The sequence below is a fragment of the Barbus barbus genome (assembly GCF_936440315.1).
Source record: "Barbus barbus genome assembly, chromosome: 29".
Taxonomy (NCBI): domain Eukaryota; kingdom Metazoa; phylum Chordata; class Actinopteri; order Cypriniformes; family Cyprinidae; genus Barbus; species Barbus barbus.
Window position 1 is genome coordinate 29,368,456 of NC_136757.1, and position 11,974 is coordinate 29,380,429.

Sequence of the window (11,974 nt, forward strand, 5' to 3'; positions counted from 1 at the left end):
AAATGCACACTTTTAAGGGAAAAGAGGTACAAAGGTGTATCTTTTGAAAGGGTAATGTCCCAGTGACAGATTTTTTATGAGAGTGCATTTGCTTATTTTAACCATTATTTGCTGGATGAGGCTCTCAAGCCTCAAGTATCAATTCATACTAAATATGTATTATGAATAAAACATAAATAAAAATAATTGATAAACATACTCCACAACAATCTCACGCAGTAAAAAGAACATGCTTTGAAGCTCTATTACTACTAAATTCTCTCTTGTGCACACTTACCCTTTCAAAAAGTACTGATATATAAACTTTCGGTACAAATATGTACATTTAAGGTACTAAAATCCACATTTTTGGGGGTAAATAAGGTACAAAGTTGTAACATTTGAAAGGGTATCGTCCCAGTGACAGTAAACTTATATTGAATATGCATTTTTGAATAAAACCAAACAAAATAAATGGCACTAACTTCACAACAGGAAGGATCTAGCTTCAAATGTTCCTCTACCAGATGATGCGCAAACATCTATCTAGTGGATTTGCTTATTTTAACCATTATTTGCTGGATAAGGCTCTCAACCTTCAAATATGAATTCATATTATATATGCATTATTAATAAGAGCAAATAAAATGAATTACATTACAACAGTCTTGTTCAGTAAAAGAATCTTGTTTTACGGGCTCTATTATTACCAGATGATGCAAAAGCATAAATACATAGCAAAAAAAAGAAAATCCATTTAGGTACTAATATATGTAGCTTTAAGGTACTAAAATGCACCTTTTGGGGATAAATAAGGTACAAAAGTGTACCTTTTGAAAGGGTATCATCCCAATGACCGTTTAAGGGTATCATTCTTTTTTGACTTATTTTGCTTATTTTAACCATGATTTGCTGGAGGAGGCTCTCAGATTTCAAATATTAAAAATGCATTATGAATAAAACAAATAAAATAAATTGCACTACTTTACGATAGTCTTGTTTGGGGAAAGGATCTTGCGTTACAAGCTATTTTAATGCACAAACATCAAATACAAACAAAGGACAACATTTTTAAGAAAAAAAAGAGACCAGTATGCTAAAAAAAAATAACTTCACGTACCTTTTTGCTAATTGCATTTGCTTATTTTAACCATTATTTGCTGGATAAGGTTTTCAAATGTCAAATATTAATTTATATTGTATATGCATCATGAATAAAAGCAAATAAAATAAACTGCACTAATTCCACAACAGTCTTGTTCAGTAGATGATCTTGCTTCAAACGTTCCTCTATTACTACCAGACGATGCACAAACATCTGTCTTGTGCATTTGCTTATTTTAACCATCATAATCATGCTGATGCACAAAACATGTACAACAAAACCAAAACCTGCAGCACAGGCGTATTTGACTCACATTCCTCTGTTGCATATTAAAAGTGGACCAGAACATTAAGACATGTGGCTTTAGATTAAACGCACAACCCAATAAGAGTCTGCACTAAATTAATTACATAAATCTAATTACACGAGAGAATCAGCTAGAATGTTGCTGATAATAAATTTGTCCTGCATGCAGATTGTAAAGCGAAGTGCAGGGCAAAAGCAGCTGCGTCTCTCCAGCGTTCGCTCATGTACGTCTAATCCAGAGCAGAATCCACCATCAGAATCCCAGCAGATCGACACCAACGCAATGCCAAAGTTTACAAAGCCTTATCCTGAAAAAGCATTTTATCCACAAACTATATCCAAAAACAACAGACAGTAAATCCCTGGCTCTTTTTCTCTTATTAAATAAAAAACTGTTGCATTGCACAAACGTCCCGCTGCCTTCTCAAGCACCTAATGAGCTGTTGCAGGGTAAACGTGAAGTTATTATTTTTATTTATTTTGCCTAACGTTAATCCACTGTCATACTTTCTTAAATCTGTTGTCCTTTATGTCACCGTCTGTTCTTTAAAATCATCACAATAATCCTCCAGACCAGGTTTCTCATGGACCTGCTGAACTCTCTCCAAACCATCTTTGAGAATGAATTTTGACAGCGAAAAGGCACGGCACATTTTACATACCGCGGGAGAAGTTTTACAAGGCTAAAAGAGGAAAATAGGCAGTGTCAAAACTAGTCAAGTCAGTCTGAATTGCAGCAGGATCTGTTTAAGACTGAAGAATAAGAGGCTCTGTTTTCGTATTTGGAGCAGCAATCATATATGGCTACATGCATGAGAAACGTACCATGTTTTACGTTTCTCAGCTGAGCTGGATCATGTATTACTGTATGTTTTTAATCTCCCACAGAAGAGGGAGATTTAAGAGGTGCTAAAATGCACATAAAATACACGCAAGTACATATAAGCTTTTACATGTGGAGTTTGTGGAGGTCAGAGAGGTTCAACTCAATATGGAACTTCTCTTTTAAAAATTCATCTGGGCTAAACCATGTAAAGCAGCAGTAGAAATATACTAAATAGTTTTTTGCAACTTTAATAAAAGTAATTAAAAAAAAAATATTTTAAAAAAAATGTATAACAATTTTATTATAAAAATTATTTTGCAAACAAACTTTTAATAAACAATTTTTTTTTATTAGAAGTGTTTAATTTTTCTTTATTATGCAAACAAATTTGAATAATGAACATTTTTATTTTATATTAAATTTTTTTTAAATAATTTTTATTATAAAAAATATTGTGACCTGCAAACAAAAACTTAAAAAAATAATAATTGTATTAAATTGGAATACATAATTATGAATATTTACTAAAAAAATATTTTTTATTAGAAATGTAGTCATTTTTATGTATTTTTTTAAATACATAAAAATGACATATAGTACATTTACATAAAAATGTATAGTCATTTTTATGTATTATTTTGCAAACAACACTTTAATAAACTAATAAAAATATTTGAATAAAAATATTTTTTCCATATTTAATCATTATTTAAAAAAATAATAATATACATTTTAAAACATATATATATATATATATTTAGAAGAGTAATTGATTGTGTTTTGGGGAGTTTTACGGGAAATGCTGCTGTAAACACAGTCGTCCCATAAACACCGGATGGTCCTGCACGTTTAAGTCAAGTGGGAACACATTTCTGACTGGTTCATCATGGAACATTTTCACAAGCAGCCCAACTATCGTGTTACAGCTGAATGTATGTGGGGTTTCCGTTCGGAGAGCGCGTGACCCTTATGCCCGGGTCTCCAGTGGAGGAGCCGCACAGCCGGAATGAAGCTCCTGAAATATCTAATTGTATTCATTCATTTTCTCTGCTCAGCATGGCACTGAGAAATAAAGAGAGTCACAGCTAAAGGGGAAGGAAGTCAGAGGGAAATCTGGCTAGCAGGGTTTCTTGAGCATGGGAAACGGTACGGCGTCCTCATTACGGCTGTTTAGTGTGCCAAAGGTGCAGCGAGTAATTAACCAATTAACGATTCATACTCAGAAAGGAGGTGCGGGCAGCCAACAGATGGCCCGAGTCAATCTATCTGCCCTTCTGATATTCAGTCAGAGCTCATGTGATGAATACAAACAGAGTAGACACACAACTAGAATTTCCAGATATAAACCATTCATCTCATATACATGCACTTCTTTTTCAGATCATTCTGATGCTGTACAAGTCAACCCAACAAGATTATTGCACATCAAAATGAGTTACTGGACACAAAACATGCTTTCTATGAGTCTATCTGCTTCCCTCCAGCAAAAACAAGACAATAAAAGACTTCGGAAACCACTGGATTCTTACAGGCCTTGACGTGAATCACTGCAAACCATCTGTGATTCTGGGAACTAGGGTTATTTCCCCAAAAACACGGAGGAGAAAAAATACTTTATATTGTGAAATATTTCTTTTTTGTGTGTATGCACAGCATCCTGCAATTAAATTTTTATTGTTAATTATGAAAAAGAATGCCATCTGTCTTGCAAACCGTGCGACCAAATGAAACCTGACTTTGAGTTTTTCTGTTTAAACAAAGTGTCACATAAATAAACGGCGCCCTGGACGCAGGAGAGTAATTCTGACCGCAAAACTTCTAATCAGCAGAGATCTATTCACTCTGACAGCAGGTTTCAAAACTGCTTTCAAACAACTTTTAAATATGATATGCAACCTATTCTTTTCGCTGTGCTGGAGATGCATTGAAAAAATAAAGACTTTAATGCTTTTATGAAAATATCCAATCATATTTAGCCTGCAGATTTTAAATAACAGGTTATGCAGAAAAAGACAGTGACTGATATACAAATAAAATAAATAAATAAACTAAACATGAATGGTCATGTAGGCTGGAGTTATATTCTGTAGCACATTTTAACTTGTTTTCTTAATTAGAAAGAAAATAAACATATGAAGCACGTTAACCTGCATTATTGCTTGTTTGGTCTAGAAATATAAAAACTGTGATCTCGTGTAAATAATCTTTAAGTGCATTGAAGTAAGATATTTTAACATGTATTTATTTTTGAACTGAGAATTGCACAGTCGTTTACAGTTGTGTTCATTCATGAGAAACAGATCCCGTCTGCTGCCCTTCACCGTGCGGCCCTTAATATCACAAATATAGGGTTTACACCTGCTTTTTAATTCATGTATCAGGTCAAATAATTTCAGGACAATGAACAGCATTTATGTGTTACTTCATATATTACATACAGTTTTTATTTCAGAGTTTCACTGTCAGTGAATCGACGTTTCAAAGCCACACGAATTCATTCACAGTGCAACCTTCGTCTCGGAAAGAGTTCGATTAATTATAGATTTTTGTGGATCGGTGATTTAAATATGTATCAAACTGGAAAAATGCACCACGCCTTAAGAAACCACCTGAATGAGAATGAAACACACACAGTACGGAACCAAACACTGAAGTAAACTTTACAATATAACGTCCGATCGGCACGCGCAGCGACGGAAAACTGAAGATTTGTCAATAAATGCGTGCCATCCAATATAATCCAAAAAAATAAAATACGCGTTTATTTTATTTATTGATTTAACTGTGATTGTTTAATCTCTTACTGACTTTTGTTTATGATACAACATGTGCATCCATATGAATCAACGGAATTAGGCTATTACTGTTCTGGTTGTTTTTTTAATCCACGATTTATAATTTGTAGCTAACAAATTACGAATAATCGCAGAAACGCGACCGATGCGCTTGATTGTATCGATATCCATCTATCGTTGTGTTTACTTCATCTTTAAAAAAAAAAAATTTAATTAGCTATTACCGCACTTTAAACCCGCATGCATGTTAATATCTCTCTATAAATGTCAATGCAAAGTGAAAGTGCCGCGTATACAAAGCTCGCGCAAAGCAGCGGCGAATATAGTCGCACCGATCCGCTCACCTGGGGTTGGTTCGGTTCCAGTAGACAGCGTATCGATCAGCCATCACCTTTGAGCTGGGCTCTTGACTAAATACACACATCCACAGAATCACACCCACGAATAGGATCATTTCCACTTGCAGCATCACTACAGCACACTTGGACACGTATATTCCTCTTGCTTTAGTCGACTTTCATTCGCATCTGTGTCTCGGCTGATGGCAGACAGTGGAGCAAGTGTTGAGATGATCTTCTGTCAGTGCTGTGAATGTCCGCACTACGGTCAATAACTGTGGACTGCGCCGCCGGAGAGACAAATATCACCCGCTCAGTGTTTAGGGTTCATTCTAACACTCTTCAGTTTAGTTTTAGAAAACACGCGCATATCAATCAGACATATGAGACACCACCGAGTCTGCAGAAGCGCTTCTCATCCACACATGCAACAACTACGAAGCAGGAGCGCGGTGTTACTCCGAGAGAGAGATCTGAAGAAGTTCGCTGCGGAGACAGAAGCTCAGACTGATCTCAGCGCAGAAGTCCGTTCTGATAAAGGCAGAGCTCGACAAACATCCGCGTCACTCTCCGTCATTCTATTGCGGGAGAGATGGAGGAGCGCGGGGTCATCTGTTAGTTCATGCGCTCGGTTCGGCAGGAGGTGTGATGATGTGAACCCAGCGCCGCTCGCTGCGAATGACTGTGTGCTCGGTTACAGCGGGACGCAGGGGAAGCCCATTGGTCCGAACTCGGGTGGGCGGGGCGCTAACAACACAAACCCCTCCCCTCATCTAAACATTTACTTCACCCACTTCATCAATATAAACTAGAGAGATGGAATGACATTAGATAGATAGATAGATAGATAGATAGATAGATAGATAGATAGATAGATAGATAGATAGATAGATAGATAGATAGATAGATAGATAGATAGATAGATAGATAGATAGATAGATAGATACTATTTAAATAGAAATTAACTAATAATTAAATAAAATCAGACTATACATTATAAAATAAACAGTACTATCAATCTAAAAGATAAAAGTGTAAATATAATAAAACTATAACACAAACATAATATGGAAAGACAGACAACAAACTATTTAAATGAACTATTCATCATCAAATTGTTGGTTATAAAGAATGGCATATTTTAAAACACTAGAAGAAAACAAACACAACCCCAAGTATTTATTTAATACAGTGGCTAATTTAACAAAAAATATACCATCAGCAGGTGCAGACATTACCCAGCAGCACAGTAGTAATGACTTTATGAACTTATTTACTTCCAAGATTGAAACTATTAGAGATAAAATTGTAATCATGCAGCTGTCAGCCACAGTATTGCATCAGATGCACTATAGATCCCCCGAGGAACAATTCCATTCTCTTCTATAGGAGAGGAAGAATTGTATGAACTTGTTAAATCAGCTAAACCAACAACCTGTATTTTAGACCCTGTTCCATCTATGATCCAAAAAGAGGTGCTTCCAGAAGTAATAGATCCTCTTCTGAATATTAGTATCTCATCATTATCATTAGGATATGTCCCAAAAACCTTCAAACTGGCTGTTATTAAGCCTCTCATTATAAAACCACAACGTGACCCCAAAGAATTAATTAATTACAGACCAATCTCAAATCTCCCTTTTCTGTCAAATATATTAGAAAAGGTAGTATCATCACAACTATGTTCCTTCTTAGAGAAAAATTATATATGTGAGGATTTCCAGTCAGGTTTTAGACCATATCATAGTACTGAGACTGCTCTCATTAGAGTTACAAACGACCTGCTTTTATCATCTGATCGTGGTTGTATCTCTCTATTAGTGCTACTGGATCTTAGCGCTGTGTTTGACACTATCGACCACAACATTCTTTTAAATAGACTAGAAAATTATGTTGGCATTAGAGGAATTGCACTGGCATGGTTCAAATCATACTTATCTGACCGCCATCAATTTGTGGCAGTAAATGAAGAGGTATCATACCATTCACAAGTGCAGTATGGAGTACCTCAAGGCTCAGTACTTGGCCCCTTACTTTTCACGCTTTACATTTTACCCTCGAAAGACATCATTAGGAAACATGGTGTTAGCTTTCACTGTTATGCTGATGATACCCAGCTCTATATTTCGTCGCAACCTGATGAAACTTACCAATAGGCAAAACTAACAGAATTTATAGTTGATATCAAAAACTGGATGACTAGCAATTTCTTACTGTAAAATTCTGAAAAAACAGAGGTGTTAATTATTGGACCAAAAACCTTTGCATGTAATAACCTAGATCACGGTCTAATACTTGATGGCTGCTCTGAAAATTCTTCGTCATCAGTTAGGAACCTAGGCGTACTTTTTGATAGCAAACTTTCCTTCGAAAAACATGTTTCTAGCATTTGTAAAACTAAATTTGTCCACCTTAAATATATATCTAAATTACGACCTATGCTCTCAATGTCAAATGCAGAAACATTAATTCATGCATTCATCACCTCGAGGCTAGATTATTGTAATGCTTTATTGGGTGGTTGCTCTGCATGTTTAATAAACAAACTCCAGCTGGTTCAAAATGCAGCAGCTAGAGATCTTACTAGAACCAGGAAGTATGACCACATTATCCCGGTTCTGTCAACACTGCACTGGCTCCCTATTAAACATCGTATACATTTTAAGATCTTCCTAATTACCTATAAAGCCCTGAATGGTTTGGCACCTCAGTATTTGAGCGAGCTCTTAATCGCATTATAGTCCTTCACGTCCACTGCGATCTCAAAACTCTGGCCATTTGATAATACCTAGAATATCAAAATCAACTGCGGGCGGGAGATCCTTTTCCTATTTAGCACCCAAACTCTGGAGCAATCTACCTAAGACTGTTCGGGAAGCAGACACACTCTGTCAATTTAAATCTAGATTAAAGACCCATCTCTTTAACCTGTTTTACACATAATATACTATCGCATTTCTATAATTCAAATCCGTTAAAGGATTGTTAGGCTGCATTAATTAGGTCAACTGGAACCAGGAACACTTCCCAAAACATCTAATGTACTTGTTACATTGTTAGAAGAATGGCATCTACGCTAATATTAGTCTGTTTTTTTTCAGACTGTATCCAGATCAGATGGTGGATCAGCACCTAGAGATGACCTCTACAGCCAGGACACCTAGATGAGCCCCAGAGACTGACCCTGTCTCCAAGACGGCCATCGGGACAAGACCACAGGAACCAGATGAGTCCTTTGCACAATCAGATTCTGCTTTAGCCTAGATTTAAACTGCTGATTTTGTCTGGCCAGAGGAGAATGACACTATTTTGACAAACTATTTCCCCGTCTAAATACTGTAAAGCTGATATAAAGCCACCCAGCTTTATATCAAGCCGATGTAAAGCTGCTTTGACACAATTTGCATTGTTAAAAGCACTATACAAGTAATATTGACTTGACTTGTGTGTGTGTGTGCGTGTGTGTTTTTGTGGCATATGAGGACACAAATTTGTATAATGATATGGGTATGACAGGTATTACAAGGAGAAGGTGAATTATGAGGATATTTCCCCATGTCCCCATATTTCTAAAGGCTTATAAATCATACAGAATGAGTTTTTTTGAAAAAGTAAAAATGCAGTGTAGAGTGTAGGGTGTAGGGTTGGTGTAGGGCAATAGAAAATACGGTTTGTACAGTATAAAACCGTTACGCCTGTGGGATGTCCCCACAATTCACAAAAACAAATGTGTGTGTGTGTTTGTGTCATCCCGCTGTGGAAGCAGAGCTATCGTACAAATGCTCCTAATCTATGCCTGGAGGCACAAACACACGAGAAAAGAGCTGCGAGCGACGCCAGAAAATACACAGCGGCTAAATATTTACTCAATTACAGAAATTATGTAAATGTCAACCGATCCTCGACCTTCGTGTCATCAGAACACTAAATATTAGATCCACTCTGAGACTTTGGGAAACGTCGAGCCTCTCAACCTGTTGCTTTAAAGAATTCCGATGACCTTCAAAAGCAGTCTGTTTGTGGAGTAAGTGCTTTCGGATGTACTTGGCCTTCAGACGCAGCGAGAGGGGCACCACTCCAAATTACACAGCTCCTCCGGTGGTGGAGGCCAGTTGTCCCCTATATTCTGGTCACATCGAGCAGCAGGAGGGTGGCTCGGGGGGATGAGGTCATTGCATCAGCAGCAGCGTTTCTGCAATCTCTCCTCACCGAACAGCCGTGTTCTCCCGCTGAGCTGCGTACAGACGTGTTGCCTCCATCTGATTTCAAAGCGAAAGATGATATTCCTCGCGCTCGCCTTTCACCCGGGTCTCGGCATCAAAATAGGCATTTCGGTTACTTGTTATGCCATATAATTTTCCATCGAAGGCAGAGCTGTCAAAGAAACAGACAACTTTGAACCTCATCCCAGAGACAAATCAAGGTCGTCTAAGAATTTGATACGCATGCGCTGATTTGTGACTGCGTGTTTTGAGTTTGAGCTCCATCAAGTTGATTCTTTATCGTCTATTTTCTATCTTAAAAACTATTTTATACACTATCATTTTCGTTTCTATAACGTGTGAATATATCCCCTATAACATACTAAAACAAAACCAATCAGAGCTTCTTGTTATCACTAGTTTTATTTTGATTTCAAGATTCAAGAGTTTTATCTGTCACATACACAATTATACAGAGTATAACCAGCAGTGAAATGTAGGTATTGTAGGAAATGTAGGTAAATTTCTCGAGTCTGCTATTAGCTTATAGACCGTTAGCATCAACAGCTAATCTCGCTTAGATTGCTAATACTCTATTCACACACATTACCATTGTTTCACTGTTACTTGCTTAAATGGCGGATGTGTGTCTACCTTTGAGTGCAGGTGAGGACACATTCGAGCTGCATTCGGTGCAGCTGGAGCTGGAGGCCGTGGAGAAGCATATCCGTGACCTGGTGTAGAAGCAGGCCCAGCTGAGAGAGCGGAGAGCCGCGCTGGAAACATCCCGAGCTGATGCTCACAAGTCCGGGGTAAGTATACAGCACGCTGCTAACACTCCCACCACCTCTACTCCGTGTGATTCTCTGCACAGACCCTGTGCACCCAGGACGCGATCTTCCCAGATGTCCTTCACTCCGGCGCCGGGACGCCATGGACCCTGGGTGCACCAGCAGCGGAAGACGCAAGCAAGGCCCCGGGCGACGACCTCTCCCCCCTGCCGCCTCCGGTCTTTGAGATCTCCACCCAGAACCGCTTCGATCCACTCCGCGAGATGGAACGCGACGCTGTGATCGTCGGAGACTCCATCGTCCGGCACACGAAAGGTTCAGTAGACATTTTGCTTTAAACGAATGGTTATTGTCATGGTGTAAAGAACAGAAACTGCTCTTTGTTAATAATTGGAATCTTTTCTGGGAGCATCCTAGGCTTTTCCGTGCTGATGGCCAGCACCCCAGCAGAGTCGGAGCGGAACTCCTGTCGGACAACATCTCCAGGACGCTATGCTCCATCTGACTAGTAAGCCAATTCTCAAATAACTGCTATGATGACTTTTGTTCTACCCACTTAAAAGATAGAAGTACTTGCATTGTCCAATCTATACAGACTGTGTCTGTTCCCCGAATAGCGAGGTCAAAATATAAATTTAATGCAGGATCTAGAAAAAATCTGATCGTGATTAAACCAGAAAAACGCAAAATAAATGAACAAAAACTATTTTTAAAGCTTGGGCTCCTAAATATTAGATCACTTGCACCCAAAGCAGTTATTGTAAATGAAATGATCACAGATAATAATTTTGATGTACTCTGCCTGACTGAAACCTGGCTGAAACCAAATGAATATTTTGGTCTAAATGAGTCCACTCCACAAAGCTACTGTTAAAAACATAAGCCCCGTCAGACTGGTCGTGGCGGCGGTGTGGCAACAATATATAATGATATTCTCAATGTTACTCAGAAAACAGGATACAGGAGGTTTAACTCATACGAAATACTTCTGCTTAATGTTACACTGTTAGATATGCAAAAGAAATCTCTCCTATCTCTTGCTCTGGCTACTGTGTATAGACCGCCAGGGCCATATACAGATTTCCTAAAAGAATTCGCAGATTTCCTCTCAGATCTATTAGTTAATGTTGATAAAGTGCTAATTGTCGGAGATTTTAACATTCACGTTGATAATACAAATGATGCGTTAGGACTTGCGTTTACTGACCTAATAAACTCTTTTGGAGTCAAGAAAAATGTCACCGGGCCCACTCATCGTTTTAATCATACGCTAGATTTAATTATATCGCATGGAATTGATCTTACTGATATAGATATCGTACCTCAAAGTGATGATGTTACTGATCATTTCCTTGTATCGTGCATGCTGCGTATTACTGATATCAATTATATGGCTCCGCGTTATCGTCCCGGCAGAACTATTGTTCCAGCCACCAAAGACAGATTCCCAAATAACCTGCCTGATTTATCTCAACTGCTCTGTGTACCCATAAATACACATGAACTAGACGAAATGACTAGCAACATGGGCACTATCTTCTCTAATACATTAGAAGCTGTTGCCCCCCTCAAATTGAAAAAGGTTAGAGAAAAACGTACTACGCCATGGTACAACAGTTATACCCATTCTCT

At 38.0% G+C, this 11,974-nt stretch overlaps 1 protein-coding gene across 2 annotated transcripts in view; it reads right to left on the bottom strand.

Annotated features, from left to right (window-relative positions):
* The window catches only part of LOC306848973 (ephrin-A5b), a 126,250-nt gene extending 120,213 nt beyond the window's left edge, over window positions 1-6,037 (bottom strand). The window contains exon 1 of one of the 2 annotated variants that reach the window (XM_079383771.1): window positions 5,356-6,037. In XM_079383771.1, the coding sequence (XP_079239897.1) occupies window positions 5,356-5,480 (125 nt within the window). In that variant the 5' untranslated portion in view covers window positions 5,481-6,037. The remainder of the gene's footprint in view (window positions 1-5,355) is intronic. The other variant, XM_079383772.1, reaches the window with a different exon arrangement.
* Window positions 6,038-11,974: the final 5,937 nt, after the last annotated feature.